Below are 26,133 nucleotides of genomic sequence, written 5' to 3'. Positions count from 1 at the left end.
AAGGCTGGCTGTTGTTTAAAGAATTAAGTTACTGGTTTCAATGGACATCATATAATGAATGGTTTACTGCTACCATTGTCCATGCCTACAGACAATTTATCTTCTAGACTAAAAAGATATTCCTGATGAAAGAGCCATGTACCAAAATGTACTGCTTGAACTTCAAACATGAGGCATTTTTAACTGCTATTCTGATAAACATAGAATCTTAGTGCCTGTCTTCACCAGATGAAAAGCAGCAGCCTTTCTGAGGAGAGTCAGAATAACTATGTACAAAGTAGAAAAAAACATCTCATTATGTGATAACCTTTGAGTAATAATTACTGTTTAAAGCTAAAACAAAACAGTGAAGTCTTTTCTAACCACCCAGTATATAGTGCCTCTCCCCACCAACGTTGCTTTATCCACACCCTTCCATTTCCTTCTAACACTCCACCATGACAATTTAGAAGCTTGTATGATTATTACTTTCACCTTCACAGAAAAAAGGCCCAGGAGGCTGGGACTTAAAACTTTTCAAAGCTGTATACCAGAGCCTCGGGTAATAAGTAATGAGGCCGAGAGGTGTGTAATACATTCTGAATGAGTTTCTGGTCACTGAGTAGACTTAATGAAGGAGAAAGTATAGCTCTAGAATTCAAAAGGAGCTGGCCAAGAATCATCTATTCTTCCTGGGCCTTCTTTCCAAAGCACCCACTCTGACCTTTGCCTGATACCATTTCACCATAGTCTAGCTACGTCTTCTTTTTTTTTGTCCTTCCTTCTGATTGTTGCCATGACTACAATGACTAAAGGGCACACAAGCTTGGCTATAGTGTTTGGGGTGGGGGTAGGACCACACATAGAAGAGGTGCTTGCACTTTTAGTTGTGGTGCTCACTTGTGATGATCACATAAAGCTGTCCAGACATTCTATTTGGGTGCTGGGGAAGGGATCCCACAGCACGGTTGTTACAGCACACTCAGTGGGTATTAATTGCTGAAACTGGGGATGAAATTCATGGCCTATGCTTGCAAGACAGGTGGTTTTAGCCTTGAGATTGTCCTCCAGGCCCTTGTTTTCCACATATTCTTCGAAGGCAGACAGTCCAGTTCACTCAGTCAGGACTGGTCATCAAGGTCATTAAATATCAGTGTGTCATGAGAGAGATCTCTTCTTTGTGGACCATGGGACACTGGATGTGTGAACCTTTTATCTGTGTTATCTTATACCTCTCCAACCCCATGGCTCCTGGCTAGCCTGTGGACCCTGGTAGGGGAGATAGGAGTTTGATAGCAGTGAATAGAGAAGCTAGATGATCCAAAGAAAATCAAGGGAAATCATATTAGAGGCTGGCTTCTGATCTAAGTGTACCCATTTTTATCATCATAAAGGAATATTAAATATAATCAAGTATAACTAGAATTTTCTAGAAATTGTAAAATTGTCACATAAAACAACCAGATGCATACATTATACATATGTCAAAAAACTTAATATAAAAAGATTTATATTTCATTCCTACCTGTTATACATGAGGCGCTTGAAATCTTGAAATAAAGTATCTTTATTTTTGTCAATAAAACCAATGACAGAATAACTAAAAAAAATAGAAAACATGCATTAATTCACAATGCAAGATACAGTTACACTTTCCTAAAAATCTACAAGCCTTCCCAATGTTAAATATGCAACCAATCATCTATACATGTAGCTCATTGTCCACCTGCTCTGTGCTAAAAGATAGCAAATTTACCTGCTAAAGAGAAGAGATAGTTTCTATTGCTCAAAACAAAAGCACACAGCAGTACCATTATTATGATGAACAACATCATTTTCTACTGGTTTGATGCTTACCTCAGGAAGAGATGACTTAAGAGCTGTGTTTACCATTCAGCAACCCTAAGATCAAAGCAAAACATCGACAGACAGGAACTAAAAGTTTCAGCCGTAGGGAGGTCAAGTGACTTGCCTAAGATTCACTCAGTGGGTTCAGAGTAGGATAAAAGAATCCAAGAAGAACTGCAAGGGATGGTAAGATTTGGATAAATATAGGCAAAAGAGAACAGATCACACAGGGACATTTATGAATGCTGGAAGCAGGCACATGCAGAGTTATTGAGAGAAAATGAGGAGCAAGTGTTCCTGGTATGGAGGAAAAGAGGTGAGCGAGGTATTGGTGGTCCTGCTAAGACTGCAGGAAACAAAAGAGGTAGGGAAGGGAATTGTTCTGCTGTAATGACTGGCATGGACTCAAGGAGTAAACTTAGTGTTGGGGATATAAAGATAATTGAGAGGCCAGAGATCTAGCTCAAAGAGCTCTAGTGAATGTCTAGCACCCACAGGGCCTGAGGTTTGATCCAAGTTCCATAGGCCCTTGCAAGGGTAGCCTTCATGCTCCCTCCAAAAAAGTAATGGAGATTCTGGGTGACTGAGACAGAGCTTAGAAGGATGGGAAAATAGAAACTTTAGATGTGACAGTTCTTTACAGTTCTGATCGATTACCTGTGAATAATTTTTCTGTTTTGCTTTTGGATCAGTATTCCTGGCAGTATTCAGGACTTACTCCTGGATCTGCACTCAGGAATCACTATTGACAGGTCAAGGGACCATATGGGATGCTGGGGATCAAACCCAGATCATAAGCATGCAAAGCAAGTGCCCTAACCACAATACCATATCTCTGGGACCAAGGCATTTCTATTTTTAAGGTTTTTTTTTTTTAATTTGTTTCTCCTTATAATCAGAAAATCTGACTAGAGGAGACAAAGTAACAATATAGGTAGGGCATTGCCTTGCACACAACTGACTCAGGTTCGATCCCTGGCACTCCCTAAGGTTCCTCAAACACCATCAGAATAATTTTGGAGTGCAAACTCAGGAGAAACCCTTGAGCATCACCAGGTATGGCCCCAAAACCAAAATAAATAAATAAATAAAGAAAAGTGACTGTCAACAATTTTACTTTTTCAAATAACATTTGAAAAACAGTAAGGGTTTTGGCTAATACAATTACACAACTACTTTAGGTTCTTCAAATATGGAAGTAGTTTCCCCTCTAGGCTATAATGGCTGCTGTCTCTCAGCTCTTTTGCTTCTCTTCTTTATTCCCATTCTGATTAAGTTTCTTTCACTCCCCCCCTTTTTTTTTCCTTTTTCTCTTTGGTTTTTTTGAATGTAGCTTGAGAATCACTTTTCCAGGAAGATTTCTCTACACTCCTCATTTTGGATGAATTACTTCTCATCAGAGTTCCCAAAATACCCTTTCCTTGCTTTACTTTAGTGACTTATGATGCGTCTCTTTGTACCCTCCACTAAACCATGAGCTTTGTCAGGGAAAGGCTCATCTTACCCATCTTTCTTATCCCAATTGTTAAGAAAAGTCCATGATTTATTTATCCTTCAATTGGTTTTGACTGAACACTAGAAACTGTGCATGGCTACATCTCATAATGCTCAATAAATGCTGAAAAATGCAAAATATGAATGATGCCATACTCATTCTTCTTTTAGTGAAAAGATAAAAATACAACGACATGCAAAACAATCAAACAATTCATGCCAGTAGGGAAACAACGTCAATTGTTTAATAAACGTCAGGTTTATTTTCTTGAGGTAAAGTTGCATGCAGACAGTTTAACAGTTTTCAAGTAAGATACTCACATGACATCACCAGCATAATGTCGGATCCGAAAATCTCGATCAAACTCCAGGATTTTGTCTGTGGCACAGAGCTAAGAAATTAAGGAAATTGTTTTGAAAACAGATATATTCACTTCCTAAAAATGTATTCCAAATTAATATAACAATGTTACTAACTATGATATCAGTATGAATGAAACACAGTGTGTGGGACTATTTGGCTTATGTGGAAAAGAATATAAACATAGACTCTAAAACCCAAACAACCAGACTTTATTCCCCAGCTATCTTTGCAGTTTGATACTGCCAAATGACCAAGTTCTGGACAACAGGTATGTGAAATAAATGAGGTCTAAGTGTCTCAGGTCAGAGCAAATGGAAAATGGGCAATCCTCTTCATCCTTCCTTTCTCCTCCCATATGCATATAAGGATCATTCCCATGAGATGGAAGAAGTCCCTGAGAAAACAGACCTTTATTGTCTTAAGATACTTAAATCTTGGGGCCGGAGAGATAGCATGGAGATAAGGCGTTTGCCTTTCATGCAGAAGGTCATCGGTTCGAATCCCGGCGTCCCATATGGTCCCCCGTGCCTGCCGGGAGCAATTTCTGAGCATGGAGCCAGGAGTGGCCCCTGAGCACTGCCGGGTGTGACCAAAAAACCACAAAAAAAAAAAAAAAAAAAAAAAAAGATACTTAAATCTTGACTGCATCTTGTATAGCCCAGCCTAGCCCACCTCATAGTTTCTTCTCCCTGTGAACCATATTAAGGGTTTTCTCTGCTATGAACATCACTCTCATTCACTAACTCTCATTCACTCCTTGTAAATGATATTTAAGAATTAAAACTAGGGCCAAGAAAAATAGCTCAATGGGCTGGAGTGCAAACTTTGCATGCCTTAGTTCCAGTTTGATCCCTGGAACCACATATAATCCCCCAAACACCACTGTAGATAACCCTAGAGCACTGAGCTGGGAGTATCCTCTAAACACAGGGAAAAAAAAAAAGGAACCAAATCTCTGTTATGCATATTTTGACACTAAGGCACAAAGAAGGTAGGTGATTGGTCCAAGGTCACAGTTATAAGTGGTCACTCTAGGAAGGATTCCTGAATCAGAGTGTGATGTCTGGGATTTCCTACACACATCACAGCCTGGGCCACCTGCCTTCCGCTAAGCTGGGAATCCAGGTATTTCATTTAACATAAGAACAACTTTGTGTTTCAAAAATAATAAGTACATGGAGCCAGAGTGGTGGCACAAGTGGTAGGGTGTTTGCTTTGCATGTGCTAACCTAGGATGAACCGTGATTTAATCCCCAGCCATCCCATATGATCCCTCCAAGCCAGAAACGATTTCTGAGCGCATAGCCAGGAGTAACCCTTGGTTGTCAATGGGTGTGGCCCCAGAAGCAAACAAAACAAAACAAAACAAAACCCCAAAACCCAAAACCAAAAAAACAAAACTTGAAAAACCTGTAAATAAAAAATAACTTTGTGCAGTTCTTTGTCAATGAAAGGAGTACTTTATGGAAAGATTGTTTTTATAGTCTTGGTGACCTTCAAGACTTTCTGCAATTTTCCCTATCACAGTAGCATCTAACACTCCTTTCTCTGCCCCATAAAGAATCAGGCGACATTTTTCGGATTCTAAGTAGCTGCCTAAAAAGACATAAAACATTGAGTGTTATTGTACACAGAAACTACTTAGGTTGTTAGTGTTAGATAACAACAACCCCAGTCTGGCTGGTTCTATAATGATAAGGAGAGTGTTAAAGGAGTCATTTGTTCATTAATCTAGTAGTTGTTGGTATACTAATGAGCTGAATGAGGAAGAGCTCAGTTATAAGAATTCAGAGCTAAACTTTCTATGTTCAAATTGTGACTCGACAATCAACTTGCTCTGTCTCTTTTAACAATGATCTCAGAGAGCTACTCCAAAGGTTAAATAAACTATAAAGACCAAGTGCCTAATATACTAAAGAGTTTCCAAGACTTAAAAAATACTTAGCTTTTCTTTTTTTCCTTTGTATATACCGCTTTCAAATGATATATTTAAGGGCTCAACAGATGCCTATAACTGAATATTCCTTTTTCTTTTTTGTAGGGGAGGCACATCAGATCTTGCTATAGTTTACTTCTGGAACAGTGCCCAGGGTTACCTGGGGCACCATATGATTCTGGAGATCAAATGTGAAACTCCTGGATGCACTCCAGCCCTTTAAGCCACATTCCTGGCCCATAACAATAATCATTTGTTAGTTTCTTTACCTGGGTAAACTTTATAATAGAAAATCACAATATTGAGTAAACAAAGGAAAGCATATAAGAATGAGTATGATATTACACCAATTACCAAAAAAACAACTCAATATTATGAGTATACACAGCTAATAATTCCACAGAGAAAAGCAAGAAATGAGTATGATGAAAATCAGGAAGCTGTTAACCCAAGGAGAAGGCATTAAAGCAGAATACATAAAATTTTCAGGGTGCTGGCAAGGTCCTATCTCTTGACTTGTCTGGTGGTTATACCAATGCTCCCCTTATTATAATTAGTTGATTTGAGCATTTATATTCTATGTACTTCCCTACCCATGTGCTCTACATTTCACACATAAAGAGGCTTTTTAATAGAGGCAACATTCTTATACTTAAGTACTGTAAAATTTCAATTGATTTAAATTATACATTTTATATTTTGTGTACGTTTGTGCAATAAAATTTAAATGATCATGTGTGTTAATACTTGGTCCATTTATTTTTGGCTCTCTCTCGGGGGTCCAGGGGCACCACCCAGTAATTTCTGGGATGACAGATTAATTTGAGGATCCAAGGTTGAGGGTTTCTTAGGCTCCATGTTGCTGGGGATTACTGCTGGGGACCTCTAGGGTCATGTCTGGACACACCTTTAAGGTTGAACCCAATGATGCTCAGGGGACCGTGTAGTGCCATGGACTGAATGTGAGTTGTCCACATGCAAGGCCTTACTCCTGTACTATCTGACTAGCTAATATGTTAATATTTTAAATATAACTTTTATGACATTTACATGATAATTTCATGCAAGAGAAACAATTCAGCCCTTAAATAAATTACAAGCTATAATCTCTAATTTAGCCCCAATAACTCTACCTAATTAATAGTCAACAGCAAATAAAAACACCTGGCTTAACATAAAGGAAAATAACATTATTCAATAGAACGATTCATAGTGGTTAAAATACCCTGACAGCTTGCTTATTTCATTTCTTTTCTTCATTAGGCAAAAATCCCAGAAAAAATCACACTCATATTCATCTGGGCGATTATGCTGGAAGAAGGAGCCACCTGGTCTGAGAGTTCTAAAAAGTCAAGCTCCCATATTAAAAAAATATCATTTCCACACAGATAAAAGACTATTCAGCATATCCTAGTTTATGATTAGTAACTGTTCTAAAGTATTAACGATACTTGCTATCTTAAGTTTGAGATCACAGGTGTGGAATGGCTAAGATACTGCCTGGCAACTTGAGGGAGTACATGGTACCTGGGTCTCTTCCTGTTTCATTCCTAGCACTACATACTTCCCTAAGCACAGCAGGTGGATCCCTAATGCTCTCTACACCACTGGGCCTGAGCAGTCTCTATCATTGGGCCACGTACTGAGCTATCCAGTACACAAAACCATTAAGTATACTGAAAATGGCCCCTTGAGATTGTATTTCAAAAAATTTTGCCTTAATTTAAACTTAATTTGGGTATAAATGAAATTATGAAAGGTGAAACATATCAAAGAGATATTTTTCTAATGTGAGCTTCATAGTTATTTATTTAAATAAAGTAGGGGACAGGGAAGTCACTTAAAGGATAGGAGCACAAGCTTTGCTTGCTAAAGCAGCAGATTCAATACCTAATACCACATGGTTCTATGAGAACCTCCAGGTGTAGCCCCAATACCAAAAAAAAAAAACAAAAAAAAAAACAAACAAAAAAACCCCCAAAAAACAAAAACTAAATAAAGTAGACAGAGCATGTTTCATTTTAAAATTAAATATTCCATTATGTTTATTTGTATGACTGATCAATTTAATTCAATTTTACAAATACTCTTTGTCTGCCATCTGGTAGGCACAATGCTAGGCAAGTTTCCAAAACTTGAATTGTGATTAGAAAAGGGCATTTATAACCCATTCTCTAAGACAGGATATTTACCTTCTTTACAAGCATTGCTCAAAACTATTAATGTTGCTTCTAACTCTGCTCTCTGCCCTGACCACAATACCCAGCATGATACCTGAAAAATGAGAGGTCCTTATTAAGAATTTGCATAAAAAAGTGGGTGAAGAATGAAGGGATACTTCCAACCAGAGCAATCAGGTCAAAGATCAGATTGCAGTCTGTCAAAACTGATTTGTACTAAGGGTACAGGTCAATCCTCAGTAAAATATGGAGGAGAATAGTTGAGAAATAAATTGGTCTCAAATAAGTATCAGTCAGTAATCACCTTACTAATGATAGAATTTCACTCTGTTGTTATATAATTTTAAAGGGGATGGAGTTACAAAATCCTTATTTCTGCTAAACACTGGCAGAACTTCACAGCTTTATTTACATAGTATTAGTGAGGAGCATTTATATTTGTTTTGCACTGTTATCTAGACAAGTGAGGACATGAGAAATGTTTCTGTTTCAGCTTATGGGTGCCAGACTAACACAGATTTACACAACATAGATATGTAGATGACACTCAAGATTTGAACAGAGGTCTGCTAACCACAACTGCTCCAGTGATCATACACTGGTCATTCATTTATAATATTTTTAGAATGCAAAAAATAGAGAGTTAATAAGATATGTAGATATTTAAGAAGTGAATGTTCTTGGAACAATTAGAATGACAATTAGAATTTGTTTTTGAGAAAGTCACATAATTGGAAAACTATGATTATATGTAGAGTACAAAATATATTTTAGCACTGAGGACTATAGCAAAAAGTCAAGGACAAAAGCGATTTTCAGTGCCAGAATGATCAGAGATACAGGAGCAGAGTTCCAGCACATGGACAGGGATTGGTTATAAATGACATCATGCTTTCACAAGAGTCATGTTCATTTTTCCTTTTTCTACTAAATTGTACAGTCTGGAGCTCCCTCTTCTGGATATTACAATGTTTTATCATAAACCAGAGAAGTAGTTTTTATCCACAACAATAAATCATTTAATGAATGTTTATGGCTCTTCCTTCTTAGTTGAGCACACATTCTTTTAACCCGACACATAAAGCTATTTAATTCTGTCACACAATGAGGAAAATCTTACAAATTGCAAGGACAGGACATTTCACAAACTCGTTACCTTTCGGCTGGAAAAATGGCCATGCTTGCCCAATTTGCTATTCAGTGCTTCCAAGAACATTTCATCAGTGACTTTGCCCACGTTCATGCAGGCGTCATCAAGGATGGCAATAATGCCTTTGTGCTGCTGTTCTACAAGGTCCACAATGATCTGATTGTTGAAGTAGTCGATCTAGAGGACAAAATGGGAAACAAGCCCAGAGGACAGAAAAAAAAAAAAAGTCAGGTAAAACATCAAAGCCTCCAGAGGGATCAGAAAGCTAGGTGAAGTGACTTTGATAACAACCATGTAAATAACATCAATGAGGTGCAATACTAATATAAGCACACATTCTAACAAGGGATAATTATTTTCTTTGTTGACTTTATCCCTTTCATAAAAATATTTTTTTATAGGTCAGTGGTTTTCAACCACCAATCTGTAGTAGAAAAAGATTGAAAACCAATGTTTTACACAATTATAGATCAAAGGAAAAAGATAGGCTTTCTCCCAATACTGACTTCTATTTTGGCCTTTAAACATTTCAGTATACATAAGTGTTGCACCAGCTTTTTCTTCTACGACTATTTATTCAGATAGCCTGTAGCAACAGCCACAATTCAGGCCTAAAGTGGTACATTGTTTGGAGATGGGCATCTTACTGCCTTGCCTCATTTAGGAGATAGCTAATCTGAGAGTTGTTTCCATTAACTTCTCTAAGATCTTTCCTGTCTCAGTAGATTATCCCAGTATTTCATATGCTGTTCCATGCTATTTAAAAAGCAAGGATTCAGACTGATGTATATCTATGGTTTTCAGCTCTAATGCTAATTTTCTAACTTATCGTCTTTCTATGGATTGAGAAATCTTCAAACTAGGTAACTTTTACTTTCTATCTAAATCAGGGATTCTCAATAAAGGGTGACATTACCCCCTTTCCAGACTGTGGGATGGATTGATTCTGCAATGTCTGGAGATATTTTTGATGGTCATGACTTGAAGAACATTATTTGCATCTGGTAGATAGAGGCCTGAATAGAGATGAAACCCCCCTAATGAACAGGACAATCTCCTTTCCCCAACAAAGAATTCTAGGGTACAAATTGCCTGTGGTATGGAAACAGAAGCTCTGATCTATAATATGGTTGCTTTATTGTAGGTATTTGTTATGTTTCTAATTAGTAAGAAAAGTTATTTCTATCTTTGGAAAAAATATCCTTAAAATACTCGAAAAGCAGGGGCCAGAGAGATAGAATGGAGGTAAGATTCTGTAGATCACAATTGCCTCAATAAAATAAAAATTTTTTAAAAAGTGAGTCAATTAGCTTTTGTTATGCAAAATGCATTGATATTGGTTCATTGACTTATAAAATGCACCATCCCAATGGGAGAGGTTAGTCACAGGGTCAACTGTGTATGCAAAGGAGGCAGCATATAGTAACTATTTAAACTTCCAGTACAAATTATGGAAAACTTAAAATTATTAAATAAGATAATGGCTACCAAAAAATTAACTAATAAAAGAGTTGAATCACATTTGTAATCCTTTAAAGTACATTTTAAATTTGAGGGTTTATGTTTCCATTTATTAGTAAAAAGAGAAAAGTAAAAAAGTAAAACGCATTGGGATTTAAAAATTCCTTTGCTATTTAATATTATAGTGTTTATTTCAATAACATTTTAAAAAATGAACCAATTGGGAAGACAATCAGATATCATAAACAAGTACATACACCTAAAAGAGAGGGGCAGAAAAATCTTGACCCTAAATCTAGTACAGCATCTCTAACTAACATAGAGGGCACACATGGGATGGAGAAACACCCATAACACCTGGGAATTTGATGAGCAAAATCCAGATGTGGGAAGCTATATAGAACAAATGATTCATTCTCTTCAACAAAAGATTTCAGGGGGAAAAATGAAGCAATGGAGAACATCTATGTAAAAGATCTATCAACCAACCAACCTAAGAACTGGAACCCAATTTAAATGAATAAAACATTGCTAGGAATTGAGAATAAAGGGAATGGGAATAATGAGAAGGATACTTGATAATAATAAGGAATTGCTGTGCTTTTTTTAAAAAAAGATGTGATAATTATAGTTAATTATTGTTTGTGCACTAGTCTATCTCAGAAAAAACTCACTAAAATATTTACAGATGAAATGATGTGAGATCTGAGATTTTCTTCAGAATAATCTAAAGATGGGAAAATAGAGTATAGGTGAGGAAAGCCATGGTAGTCTGATCACTCACTGGTTTTGTGTGTTTTTGTTTTGCCACACTTGACAGAGCTCAGGGCGTATTTCTGGCTCTGTACTCAAGAATCACTCGCTCCTGGTGAGCTAAGGGTACAATACGGGATACCAGGGATTGAAATTGGTTGGATGAGTGCAAGGCAAATGCCCCAACTGCTGTACTATCTCTCTAGTCCCTCTGATCATTCTCTAAATTGGGTGATGGGTATAGCAAGCTCACTGTATTAGGATCTGTGCTCTCATGTATGCTTAAAAATTTTCAGAATGAAAGAAATTATTTAGTATATTTAGAAATTGAGGCATTTAAAGGACATACCCAGGATAGAAATTCTAATTTGCGGGGGCATAGGATAGGGAAAGGGGTGGCATGTAGGAAGTCACTATTAAATTGGGGTCAGCTTTCTGCTCCTTCTAGAATACATATTTCGTGGTTTAACAAGGAATCTTCAGATCTTTAGGACTTTTTTGCTCTTTTCTCGAATGTCTGATGACCTTTAGAAATTATTGACTTTTTCCTTTATCAGCTCTGCCTGTGGAATTTGATGCTGATGCTAAGGGCTATTTTTGACGAGTATCTCCAAATCACATCCTAAAACAAGTTTTATGATTGAATTTGCCACAAAAACCCAAGCTTCAGTTACTTTTCTTTATTTGGTTTTTATGTCTATTCCTGGATTATCTGGCAATGCTCAGAGGACCACATATGGTGCCAGAGACCCATACCTGGGTGGGTTACATGCAAGGCAAGCACCTTATGCACTGTACTATTTCTCTTAGCTGTAAGCTTCAGCTATTACTACAATTACTATGCAGGCGGGCCACATGCAAGGCACATGCCTACTTGCTGTACTGTCTCTCTGGCCCCTTGAATTACATATTAAATGCTTTATGAAAGTTCATTACTGCAATAAAAAAGGTAACTAGTTCTATTATAAAGTAATAGCATACCTTTAGTTTATTTGTAAACAGGTAAAATTCACACTAATATACTTAAACAAAAATTTTATGTGGTAGACCCAATGGCATATAACAGAAGGCAAAGACAATATGAAGCAGAAAAGTTATTTATTGGACCATGGACCCCGTTTTTGAGATGAGAGGAGACTGAAGGTTGGAAGGTGGGGAAAAATATAAAGGCAAATTAAATGCAGCATACAGATTAACCTCCTAGTACTTTTGTGTTGAATAACAAAAATAAAAAATATTGACTTTATTTTACTCTATATCTTACCACTTGGTAAGAGTAGTAAATAGAATTTTATAATCATGTAGAGGATTTCACATTTTCAAGTCTGCTCTTAAAATTGTAAAACAACAACAAAAAATAAAATAAGAAAAAGATCCCAAAAACCCAAACCATGAAATTAAAAGAAAAATTTTTGTTTCATTTCTATCCTGAACCGAAGACTGACTGTAGGGAACCTGAAAACCAAATAGGTCAGGCTTCTCAGTTGAGGCTTGTTCCTGGATTTGTTATATTTTGCCGTTCTCTTGGACCAAACTACTTTGATCTGACAAATATTAAGTCTCATGGGGAGCCACAAGAAAGTATCAAATAAATGGGACACAAAGGAAAGTAAATACGTGGAAATAAAAGTCAAGGCAGGTGTTCTCCTGCAAGAGTTTCAGAAAACATGTAAAATGCTTTTGAGTTTACAAAGGAGAAGATAAGGAAATAAGAGAAAAATGAAAAAAAAGGAGGAAATTGGAGAAGCTAAATATGGAAATAAAAGGGAGAAGTTTTTTACTCTAAATAATGTACGAATAACAGCCTCTAACAGTATGAACTGAAAAGCCCAAGTGGGAGGGGCCGGGCGGTGGCGCTGGAGGTAAGGTGCCTGCCTTACCTGCGCTAGCCTAAGGAGACGGACCGCGGTTCGATCCCCCGGCGTCCCATATGGTCCCCCAAGCCAGGAGCGACTTCTGAGCGCATAGCCAGGAGTAACCCCTGAGCGTTACCGGGTGTGGCCCAAAAACCAAAAAAAAAAAAAAAAAAAAAAAAAAAAAAAAAAAAAAAAAAAAAAAAAAAAAAAAAAAAAAAGAAAAGCCCAAGTGGTAATAACCATCAAGTGAAAATGCTAAAGTTAGTGATTACAATTCAGCATCTTAGAGGACAATAAGGGAGTCTATCAAATTAGGAAAATCCCTGTCAAATCTGAAAATGAATTTTATTACAAAAAGGAATGGACGGTTTAGCTATTTTAACCATTTAAGAATTTTAAAATACCTAATTCTAATATTTGATGTCATGACTGATATGTGAAACATAAAGACAACCACTCACGTGCTTCCAAGGGATCCCTTCCCGTTGATATTCCTCTTGTTCTTGCTTAAGAACCAGTTGAATAAAGAGCTGCTGTAGTTTTTCATTGCAGTAATTAATGCAGAATTGCTCAAAGCTATCAGAAAAGAAATCAATTAGCCTTAAATAAATAAAAACTAGGCAAAAAGATTTTAGGGGTCTTATATAGTTTACCTGTTGTTTTCAAAGATTTCAAACCCATAGATATCCAAGACACCAATAACAGTGTTTTTTCCATGGACTGTGGTGTCGTAATTCTTAACCTCAATGATATCATTGATGCGAGTAACGATCCAGCAAAAAAGGCGCTCATATATTGCCTGTGAAAAAAGTAACAGTGAAAATTCTTGCTCAATTAACAATGAACCCTCTGTTTAGATCTGTGTTGAGTCTTAAATTCCTACCTATTGTCTCTTTATTGTTTAATACAGCTGTTATTCATCTAAGCAAAAACAATTAAAAAATGTGGGTCAGGGGCCAAAGCAGTGGTGTGGAGCAATAAGGTGTCTACTTTGCTGGCGCTAGCATAGGGCGGTTTGATCCCCCAGCATCCCATATGGTCCCCCAAGCCAAAAGCGATTTCTAAATTTTTTTTTTTTTTTTGGTTTTTGGGCCACACCCAGCGGTGCTCAGGGGTTACTTCTGGCTGTGTGCTCAGAAATAGCTCCTGGCAGGCACCTTTGGTCCTGGATCGGCTGCTTGCAAGGCAAATGCGGCTGTGCTATCTCTCTGGGCCCACCAAAAGCGATTTCGAGCACATAGCCAGGAGGAACCCCTGAGTGTCATCGGGTGTGGCCCTCAAAACCCCTTCCCCAATGTGGATCAACCTTTAAAATAACCATGTGATGTCTCTAAAACTAAAACAAATGATTTATCTTTTAAAAAGATTATCATGCATTCCAACTCCACATATCGGGTATGTTTCTGTTTCTGTGCCCAGCTACAGCAATACGTTTTTGGTCTATTTTCCTGTAATATTAATTTTCTGTTTTATTGTTAAATTTATCAACTATAAAAAGTGAGCAATGAATGAGTTAACACCTATGTTCCACTAAAATTCTATGGATTCTAAAAATATGTTGACCAAAAATGCTTAAAAGACCTGAAGCAAGTGCCAGGGAGATAGATGGCTTAAAGGGCTGGAGTGCAGACTTGGCATACAAGAGCACCCTCTTTGATTCCCAGCATGCACTGTATGATTGCCAACCACTGCTGGGAGTGACCCAAAAGAACCTAACCAAAACAGTCCCTTGACCATCACTGGGTACAATCTGAAACCAAAACCAGTTACAAAAGAAACCAAACAACCAAGGTCTGAGCCAAAAGGCCAGTTTGAAATTTCTTGGTCAAACACTCATTAATGTACTAGGATACATTCACCAAGAGACATACGGACAAAGCTAACACATAATCACACCCTGATACAAACATGTCCTGTACTGTTCCATCTTTAAAAACCTTTAACATGTCACTCCAGGAACTCCCTCTACATCCACACACATCTATGCTTGTCTATCTTCCTACCCTTTCATCATTCTTCAATCCATTCTAGTCTTCTCCTAATCCCCATAACTCCATTAAATAGGTTCATCAAAGATCTCGAGTCCCCAGTGGAGTCCTAACTCAATTTAAAGTTGAATGAAGTTCCTTCTGATACTCTTCTACTTGTTCTAAAACCTCTTCTCTAAGATATATCCAATGTTAAACAACAATAATAGAAAAGTATTTCTAAAGGTATTAGTCCCACATGGGTCTCTCCCTCTGAGCTCAAGGCTCCTGGTTTGACTGCCTATATGAAGAATAATGCTCAAATATCTTTCAACCACACAAACTTATGCCCTTTCAAAACCCTAGGTCATCTCACTCCCTAAAGCTTTTCATATCATACTTTTAAACATAAATAATTGGCATGGGATGCTTCCATAAGGCCAGAGAAATTGCTTTCAAAATTCAAATTTAATGTCAGTGACCTTGCTTAAATGCTCCAGTCTCTACTGCACAGATTAAAATTTTACAAGAAATGAAAACCAACTCTTTAATTGTGAGTTAAACATAGATTACAGAACCATGTACTAAAGCAACAAAAGAAAATGTTCATCTGTGAAAATTGAAAACATTTGCCACACAGGCAATAGTCAAGGAATAAAAGTTATGATTCCTTATGAAAAGATATGAAATAAATATATAAAAAGGAGGGGGAAGAGAAATAGAACAGCAGTAGGGTATTTGCCTTGCATGCAGCTGATCCAGGACAGATGGTGGTTCGAATCCCAACATCCCCAGAGGCTCCTGTGCCTGCAAGGAGCAAGTTCTGAGTGCAGAGCCAGGAGTAACCCCTGAGTGCCACCGGGTGTGACCCACCTTCCCAAATAAATAAATAAATAAATAAATAAATAAATAAATAAATAAATAAATAAAGGATATATCTGGTGGTGGGAATGTTGCACTGGTGAAGGGGGGTGTTCTTTACATGACTGTAATACAACTATAATCATATTTGTAATCACGGTGTTTAAATAAAGATAATTATAAAAGGATATATCAGACAAATGTCAGCATAGACATTAATACTTTATCAAAATACCAAAAGGCACACAAATTGCTAATAATGAAAATCAAAGTAGTTGTGAAGTATTACTTTACAATCATGAAATAAATAAACTCAAAGTTTATATCAGTATGTTCTTTGACCCAGAAAGCTCATTACTGGGAGTTCATCCAACCTAAATGAAAGTTCTAGAGAATAAGAATAAAGTACCAAATTTTGTGGCATTATCTGTAGTAGTAACAAGATGAATGGCTTAAGTGATGGATGACTAAAAATATGAGAAGTATTCAAGAACAGATGACTGGATAAAGAATTTACATATATATGTATATAAACAGTGGAATAGTTTATAAACTATAAAATAAACAATGGAATAGTACTCAGCTATAAGAAAGGATAAAATCATGTAATTTGCTTCTCTGTGGATGGAACTGAAGGTAACATGATGAGTTAAGAAGGTGAGGGACATATACACAATGATCACTCTCATATGTGAGATATAAAGAAGCAAAGGAGAGGAATACAATACAAAGACAATGGAGCTTCAGAACTGGTCTACAGAATTGAGCTTACCAAGAGTGGAGGACAGGGTATTAAGCAGAGGGTGGGTGAACACACTGGTAAGTGTATGGTGTTGGAACACTGTATGTATAAAATCCTGTCATAAATAGTGTTGTAAATCATGGTTTGTCATATATTTAAAACAAAAAGGGAGTGTATGGCTAATAAACTATAACACCATCATCACACACAGATATTAAAAAGAACCGGAATAGCCAGTAGACTTGATGGGACTTCCAAAAAGCATTATTGACTGAAACAAACAAAATAAAAACCGTAAAAGGGATCCGTACACAAGAGATGTCCTGAAGAATAAGTGGCATTAGCTCTCCAATCAGTTGGCATTGGCTTTTCTCAGCCTGTTGTACACAGCCATAGGGATACACAGAAACTACAATGGCCCAAAAGTATCATTATGGTTTGTAAAAGCCTCATCCTACTTAATAGGAACACATGAACAACTCCTCTGAGAATATGAGTTAGATATCAAGGCCTACAGGATGTCACTGAAAATTCCCACCTTGGCAAAAGCGTCTCTGCCATAGCTTGCTTCCTGTTCTGTGTGCTGCTTGTCAATGATGTCTCGGCCTGTGGCCACAGTCCGGTAGAGAAGGGTTTTCTCAACTATCTCGGTCTTGGTAGAGAGCAGTTCTGCAATGATTGACACAACCTTGCCGTTTTCAATGAGGGGTGTGTCACCATCTACTACAAATTTTAAATTTCCCTATATCAAAAGTGGAAAAAAAGTAAGTTACAGTGAAGTTCTTTACCATTATATCAAGGATATATTTGTCAATTTAAAATATAACTAAAGTAGCCTTGTTTGAAACACACATTTTCTTTAAATAGTATCTCAATAGAGAAAAACCTAGCACTTCATCTAACTTTTCCTCTTCTCCAGATACTCATTTATTCTTTAAATTTCAGAATGTTTCTGATGAAAAGAATTTTACATTTTTATGTAGTCAAATTTATGAATCTTTTGCTTGAGGGGTTCTTTCTTTGATATATCACTACTAGCCCAAATATTTTATGATTAATATTTTCTTCAAATATTTACACATCCTTTTCTCACATTAAGCTTTTAACCTACTTAGAATTTATTTAGTATGTGTTTCCGGGGAAGAATATAATTACTGGGCAGGAGTGATAGTACAGTGGGTAGGGAGCTTGCCTTGCATGTAGCTAACCTTGGCTTCCCAGTATCCCATACAGTCTTCAGAGCTGACCTTGAGTGCAGAGCCAGGAATAAACCCTGAGTACTATCTGGTGTGGGCCAAATTAAAAAAAAAAAAGTAAAAAAACAAACAAAAAACAGAGCATAACTACTTGTTCAGATTTCTATTTGCTCAAACACTATCTTTTCTCCTGATGTGAAATGTCAATTCTATTACAGTAAATTCCCCCAAGATTTTATTCTATTTCATTGACTCAAAAAACAACACTCATTAACTCTCTACCAAGTGTACAGCATATCAACTAACTTGCTCAGAATTTTGTATTAAGTATATGTAAATTAGAGTAGCTTTGACTATCACTTCACACTTAGTAGAATTAAGTTTCCTTGCCTTAATTTCCCTACCCTACTTTGCTAATATACTTTATTTGCTCTTTCTAAGTGCTTAATGTTTCAGGTAAATTATCATTATTTTTTGTTTGTTTGTTTGTTTGTTTGGGTCACACCTAGCAGTGCTCAGGGGTTACTCCTGGCTCTAGGCTCAGAAATCGCTCCTGGCAGGCTCGGGGGACCATATGGGATGCCGAGATTTGAACCACAGTCCTGTATGCAAGGCAGACTCCCTACCTCCATGCTATCTCTCCGGCCCCTCAGGTAAATTACAAGATCATCAGGTCAACTTAAAAACAAAATTTCTGTTTAAATTCTAAACAAAGGACCACATTAAGTAGAAAAGATAGGTCAAAGAATAGAATAATTTTATAAATACTAAAGTCTTTATATTCAGAAATATTTAAAATAAGGTTTGTGGTTCTATATAGTATTTTTACAAAGTTCCTGTAATTGTTTTTTAGCTAAATCTTACAACACTAAAGTGAAAGGTAATTTTTATTCCATATTTGAATTCATGCTGTTACTGTTATTTTTGTCAGGTTACATGTTTCCTATTTTTTAAGTTGTATGATGATATAATTTTTAGTATGCAGTAATAAAAGAAGACTCATCTTCTGAATTTAGTGCTATGTGAAAAGTAACTGGACTGTAAGTCCATGTATCTATAGTGTTGCTATCATTAACTTCGGGTGGCTATGTCTAGTTAGTACAACCTCAACAGAACTCTGTTCCCAACCAATAAAATGAGATGATCAATTACCTAGTTCTAGCAATCCACACTTTAAATGCTACTAGAAACATATTCAGCTCAAACTATTTTACTTATTATAACACCAGCAAACATATTATTACAGAATTCTTTTATTCCTGAAATTAACTATCTCAAAGCCTGATATATCAGTAAGAAAATTAACTAAAGCTCTAAGTCTCAAAAGTAACTTAGAGAAAGTCTCCAGTGGATTAGAAAATACCCCATAAAATGATAGAACAAAACCACAATTAATTTCTTTAAAATGTGAGAGAAAATATTTTCTTGACATAAATTATTTTTTAACTCATTGGGGAAAAATCAAAAATCTTCTAAAAGGTCATCCTGTCTCCAGGGAGAAAACATATTTTGAAAAAGCATCCCCACTCACCAAATGAAGAATAGAAGCCAGAATTTTATATACTGTCTGAATCTCCTCAGGTTTGAAACCAATTACTTTCATAGCATCAGCTACAACTTTGAATTCTGCAGCATCATTGATAGAAGACTAGAGTGAAAATGGAAAAAGTTAGTCATGGAAATTTCATATGAGCATTAAAACCCAACAACTTTGATTTTTCAGTAGATCACTAAGGAGCTGAGAAGCCTCCAGAGAAAATAAAAATTTGGGGGGTAGAAACATCATTAAAAGCACTTGCAATGCCTACTGGTGTGAGAGAGCAAATTACCCACAGTAAGTGCTAAGTGTTTCTAGTACCTTTCATTGGGGCAGCAAATTCAGAATTGGCTCAGAGAAGATGATTTCTGCCCTGTGGTAAGTGAAGGAAGTAGCTTGAGATGTGAGATCACAAATGGAAACTCTGACTGTGGGAGCCTCTCAGACACATGCCCAACTATTGTGGCCTGTGGTTTTTAACTCCATAATTAGTTTGGGACAGGCTGGGAACACTGCAACCACACTCCTGTGGTCAGGCTTTGTACTTCACAGGTGAGGCAAAGCAGGCACCCACAGCAAGCAGCCCCCTTCAATGTACTAGCAATCAGCAATCTATTAAATAGCCTGGGACTACTATTTCCATTATTCACTATTCAATAAACATTTCAAATATCATATGTTATAAATGGTTCTGCTATCATTATAAATTGAATGTTTGCTGCCCCAGTTAATAAATTGAAACCTCCGACTGCCAACATGACAATATTATAAGAGGTGAAATCTGGGGGGCAATTAAATCAAGAGGATAGAGTTCTTAGGAATGAGATGAGTTCTGTTAGGCAAGAGAGCCCAGAGACACTCATGTACTCTCAGCCCCAGGAGGTGCAGGAATAAGCACCATCCACAAATCAGGATCATTTTCTTCTGACAATGTGAATATGCTGGTGCCTAGATCTTGGGCTTTCCAGCTTTCAGTTTCTCACAGTTTTGGCCATATGATATGCCATGGATTTTAACTGGGGCCAGCCAGATGCAAGGCAAACAAACTAAACTTTGTGCTATTTCTCTGTCCCATCAATGGTTTATGGGAGGTAAGTGTTAATGAACTTTTTTCCCTTTTTGATTATTATTACTTGTATTTTTTTAATTATGAAAATAACATTTTTTTTCCTTAAGAGAGAAAAAACAAAAAAGGTTTAAATGTGAGAAAGGATAGGAATGTGAAACATCAATGAAAAGGGAACTTAATTCGGTTTTTTGTTTTTTTTTTTTTTGGTTTTTGGTTTTTGGGCCACACCTGGCATTGCTCAGGGGTTACTCCTGGCTGTCTGCTCAGAAATAGCTCCTGGCAGGCACAGGGAACCATATGGGACACCGGGATTCGAACCAACCATCTTTGGTCCTGGATCGGCTGCTTGCAAGAGGAACTTAATTCAACCAAAATTTATATCACAGAAAAGGCTAAGTTCAATTTAATATTTGCTTTTTCTACATGAATTTGACCAAATGTATATGATCCATAAGACCATTTGACAAGAAAAAGCATTTCTGATTGCATGCTATTTTAGCGTTGGTTTAAAAATCCTATAAGCATCTTTAAGTACTTTTGGCTTATTCTCAGGAAGCTGGAATGTTGCTTTCTATTACTTTGTTTAAATGAACTTTCAGGTAAAATTCTTGCTTTCAGAAAAAAATGTAAGCAACCTAAATATCAAACAATGAAAAATTAACAGAATAATGCATTGTATGCATGAGAATAAAAATATAAACTATTATATAACCAAAGACAAAAATAATTTTTTTTTTTTGTCCGCACCTACTGGTGCTCAGGGAGTTACTTCTGGCTCTGCACTCAGCACAACTCCTGGTGGCCTCAGGGGACCATATGGGATGCTGAGGATCAAACCTGGGTCAACTGCTTGCAAGGCAAGCACCCAATCCACTGTGGCTATCACTCTAGCCCCCGAAATAGAATTTTTATAAAAAGAAATAGCTTTCATATCTTGATCTTTATCTTTTATTCCTTTTCCTCAAATATATAACACATTTATTACAGAATTCAAAACATGTATAAGCAACACACAAATATCTACAATTTTTTTCATCCAGATTAAACAATTATCTATTTTCCTCCATGCAGAATACACAGATCAATTGCATATTCTATAGAAGTTTATATCAGGGCCCGGAGAGATAGCATAGTGGCATTTGCCTTGCAAGCAGCCGATCCAGGACCAAAGGTGGTTGGTTCGAATCCTTGTGTCCCATATGAGCCCCCCACCCCCCACCCCGTGCCTGCCAGGAGCTATTTCTGAGCAGACAGCCAGGAGTCACCCCTGAGCACCGCTGGGTGTGGCCCAAAAACTATAAAAAAAAAAGAAGTTTAGATCAATTGTACATACTTATCCATCTGAATAGATTGTATAATTTATATTTATATTCTTTCATATCTTAAGCATTTAAGCAAGTATTTATCCCAATAAAATAGAATAATATTGTAATGTTTAATAATTGACATCAACAAACCACTATAATATTAAGGCTGGCTATTAAAATGATGGGAAGAAAATGAATTAAAAATTAAAAGGCACAAAATAAAAATTATTAATAATTAAAATAAATAAATAAAAAGGCAAAATATATTCCTATGATATGTGTGTAATGCTCACATATAAGGGAAGTGAAAAGTGAGGAAAATAAAAAGCTGATTAGAAATGCTCATAACTGTGCTCGCTTTGGCAGCACATGTACTAAAATTGGAGCAATACAGAGAAGATTAGCATGGCCCCTGTGTAAGGATGACATGCAAATTCGTGAAGCGTTCCATATTTAAAAAAAAAAGAAATGCTCATAACTATTTCTATAATACAGCAAAATCAAGGTAAAGAAACAAAAACAAAAACAATGGATGAAGACCTTTGATATTCATATTCAAGAACAGTGGTTTTAAAATTGTCTTTTGTTTTACCAACTTACCTTGTCCAAATCATATTCTCTTTTGAGGACAATGTCCTAACCATACCCAAGGGTTTCAGGGACCACTCCTAGACATACTCAAGTCCAGTGCTGGTAGGGTCCAGCAGTGCTGGTTGTAAGTCAGGGATGAATCAGTGCCAGGAAATGAACCCAGGGCCCCACAGTCCAGGCACACAAAACCAGCCCTTTGAGTCATCTCTCCAGCCCTCAATATTTTGTAGCAAAAAATAAAATGAGCAGGATTAAAAATTAAAAGCACGGGGCTGGAGAGATAGCATGGAGGTAAGGCGTTTACCTTTCATGCAGAAGGTCATCAGTTCGAATCCCGGCGTCCCATATGGTCCCCCATGCCTGCCAGGAGCAATTTCTGAGCACGGAGCCAGGAAAAACCCCTGAGCACTGCAAGGTGTGACCCAAAAACCACAAAAAAAAAAAAAAAAATTAAAAGCACAGGATCACTAAAGAGAACTTTTTTTTTTAATCAAAGGGCTATTAAACAAAGTTGTTGAGTCAATAATGTATTTCTGCTCCTAAGAATTTTTAAAAATAGAATAAAATTAAAGTTTCAATCATTTACCTAAAGGGAACAGGCTTGATCACAAAATTAATGTCCCTTCTGATTCTCTATCTAAGCAATCTCAGAGACAACTCTTACCTTTAATTGAGCACCTCCACGAATATAGTTGTAGGATGAAAGAGATTTCTGGAGATGCAGTGAGCGGAGTATCTGCTCTGAACCTCCTTGTAGTAGCTGAAAAAGATTTAATTATAAGTAAATGGGGAAAATACACGTAGGTCCTAATATTTTGGATTCTGAAGAATTTTTTTTTGTTTTAACTTGAAGGCAAATGGCTTTGGTTCAACAGTTACTCAGTCAAAGAAAAAAATCACATACAAAGCAGTCTTAGCCCTTTCCACAACCCTAAGTGACATCAAAGGTGCATATGTTGTCTGTACAGCAGGAGCCTCAGTGCTGAGGCAGTCTCTTGCTTTAGCTGTCCATCACCTAGTGAGGATAGAGTTGTGCTTCAGAATTCAGAAAAAAAAATCAATATTGGCACAAAAGTAAGATGGCTTATTCTGTTTTATTTATTTATTTATTTATTTATTTATTTATTTATTTATTTATTTATTTATTTATTTATGGCCATACCCAACAATGCTCTGGGGGTTATTCCTAGCTCTGTGCTCAGAAATTACTTCTGGCAGGCTCGGGGGGATCATATAAGATGCCAGGGATTGAACCTGGGTTGGCACTGGTTGCATGCAAAGAAAACACTCTACCCATTGTGCTATCAACCATCCCAAAGTTTACTTATTCTTTATCCTCTGCATCTTAGGGAAGGACAATGGAATAATAATGACTACAGTGTTGAACAATGATAATTTTCTTTCTTTTAAAAAATTTCTAAGTTTTGGGGCCGGAAAGATAGCATGGAGGTAAGGCATTTATTTGCCTTTCATGCAGAAGGTCATCGATTTGAATTCCGGCATCACAAATGGTCTCCCGAGCTTGCCAGGAGAGATTTCTGAGCGTGAAGCCATGAGTAATCCTTGAGCACTGCCAGGTGTGACCCAAAAACCAAAACCAAAACAAAACAAAACAAAACAAAAAAAACAAAAAAAAATCTAAATTGTATTCAAAAATTTTTATTTTTTATTGAATCACTATGAGATAGACAGTTACAAAGTTATTGATGGTTGAGTTTCAGTCATACAATGTTCTAATACTCATCCCTTCACAAGTGCAAACTTCCTGCCACCTATATCCCCAGTTACCCTAGACAAAGACAACTTTCAACACTTTTCATCCAAGTGGAAGAAGCACAGGGAAAAAATAAGGGCTTTAAAAAAAACCAACAGATTTCTTTTGCATTTGGTACAAAAAGTTATTTGAAGACACAACCAATTGTTGACAAAACCAGCTATAATAAAAGGGTAGCCCTTTTATACAAAGTATGCCTTAAGGAAGGCATTATGTTTTACTCTCAACATTAAACTATAAACATTAAACTCAACTTTACTTAAAAACTGCAATTTGATTTTTTTAAAAGCAGAAGTACCAGGCCTCAAACCATGTTTTTCTCTTGCAGACAAAATACATATTTAGCCACTGAATTACAGCCCTGGCCAAATCATTAGCTTTTTAAATTTATTTTTAAAACCAAATATATCAGAACTTGTATATGCGGCTAAATTGTATTCCATGTACACTACTCACCATAAAACACCTTCAGAGATGTTTACAAATGGAAATATTTCATATTAATCTTCATTTTTATTTTTTAATTCCTAATTGCATTGCTTTAACTTGATCATTGGTGGTATCTAATCAGCCTTGGTATCTATTACTTTAAGCCTTAACATTTTATAATAATTTATAAAGCTTGTCTTATAAATATGAAGATTTTCTTAAAGGAGGGTTATTTTAGAAGATTTTGTCTTATGGGGCCATAGCAATAGTACAGCTGGTGGGGCATTTGCCTTGCAAGCAGTTGATTTGGATCAAGGTTAAATCCCCGGGATCCCATATGGTTTCTGAGCACTGCCAGGAGTAATTTCGAATGCAGTGCCAGGAATAAGTACCCCTGAGCTTTGTCAGATGTGGCCATCTCAAAAAAAAAAATTATAAAAAAAGATTTTGTCTTAGCCTTAAAAAATTTATTATTTTTTTTTGGTCACACTGAGGGGTGCTCAGGGCTTACTCCTGGTTCTGCACTCAGGGATCATTTCTGCTAGTGCCTAAGAGATAATATAAGGTGCTGTGCCAGGAACAGAAGTCAGGTAGGGTACTTACCTACATGCTGAACTATCATTCTGGCCCTTCCATCAAACTCTATAAAGCATTTCTCTAATAGGTATTTAAAATGTTTTTCTAAACACAACTTTAATGACATAGACAATTCTCCCTTATATTAATATATCTGGTTGTGTGTATGTGTTTTTTTTAAAGTAATTGCATTGTTTTATCATCTCTATGAATAAAATTCATTGATTTTTTATTTCTTATCTCTGGATGCCTAAATATGGAACAACAGCTTCAATTAAAAATACAACAAGATTAACATACTTAGAATTTACCATTTCAAAAGCTTTCATGGTCATTAAGTATTATTTATATTGCAAAGAAATATTGGTAATGCTCAACCAAAGTGATGTGTGTGTTTGTGTAGGCAGGCACACAAGTTTAATGTGTCATGGTCAATGAAGCCAAGGAAGGCACAGGATATGAGTGAGTTCCAATATAAAAATAATTCTTTCTGCACAATTGAGTAACTGATAGCTTTATAGAAAACAGCAGAGTACTAACCTGATAGAAAGAATGGAAGCTTCGTTCTCCTGGCTGCTGCACAATCACTCGAGACTAAGAGAAAACACACGAAGATCACTCCTATGAAAGTGTATCCCTAAATAATAAACAAAGGCCATTTCTCAAGCACCCTGTATTCTATTCTACAGATAGACAGTGGATAGTCCTTTAAGATGTTAAAATGATATCTGTAGCTTTTCTGTGTAATTCCCCCTTCCCTCATTAAAAACTTAAACATTTTTATTGATTTATCATTAGCTTACAACATTCATTGTGAGATGCTGAGGTTTTGCTTTACACTGTTTTTGTATGTATAACTTTCACTGAGCCGCAACAAAATTCCAGCTTGGTGTAATATTTGCTAATACATTTTACTACTTAACATAGAGTTCCCTAAACTTTCTGAAACATGAAGCTATTTTGCTTTTTATTTTTTTAATCTGGAACCTAAAGATAAAATTTCTTTAGGTATATGAGGCTGGAGAGATAGCTTGGAGCTAAGGCATTTGCCTTGCATGCAGAA

At 36.5% G+C, this 26,133-nt stretch overlaps 1 protein-coding gene and 1 non-coding gene across 2 annotated transcripts in view; one reads left to right on the top strand and one right to left on the bottom strand.

The window, feature by feature from the left end:
- Positions 1-26,133, bottom strand: part of MYO1D (myosin ID) — a 399,577-nt gene that overhangs the window by 247,102 nt on the left and 126,342 nt on the right. Inside the window, exons 5-13 of the mRNA XM_049771384.1 lie at positions 25,611-25,664; positions 22,956-23,051; positions 19,319-19,435; positions 17,130-17,333; positions 13,675-13,820; positions 13,483-13,597; positions 8,958-9,128; positions 3,643-3,713; positions 1,505-1,579 (exon numbers count right to left, since the gene is read on the bottom strand). Of these exons, the coding sequence (XP_049627341.1) occupies positions 1,505-1,579; positions 3,643-3,713; positions 8,958-9,128; positions 13,483-13,597; positions 13,675-13,820; positions 17,130-17,333; positions 19,319-19,435; positions 22,956-23,051; positions 25,611-25,664 (1,049 nt within the window). The remainder of the gene's footprint in view (positions 1-1,504; positions 1,580-3,642; positions 3,714-8,957; positions 9,129-13,482; positions 13,598-13,674; positions 13,821-17,129; positions 17,334-19,318; positions 19,436-22,955; positions 23,052-25,610; positions 25,665-26,133) is intronic.
- On the top strand, positions 22,051-22,157 carry LOC126026235 (U6 spliceosomal RNA). Its single transcript, XR_007501592.1, has one exon. It is a non-coding gene; the product is annotated as a U6 spliceosomal RNA (small nuclear RNA).

The sequence above is a fragment of the Suncus etruscus genome, chromosome 1, assembly GCF_024139225.1.
Source record: "Suncus etruscus isolate mSunEtr1 chromosome 1, mSunEtr1.pri.cur, whole genome shotgun sequence".
Taxonomy (NCBI): Eukaryota; Metazoa; Chordata; class Mammalia; order Eulipotyphla; family Soricidae; genus Suncus; species Suncus etruscus.
The sequence above is the reverse complement of the archived record's forward strand: the minus strand, read 5'-3'. Positions and strand labels throughout refer to the sequence as shown.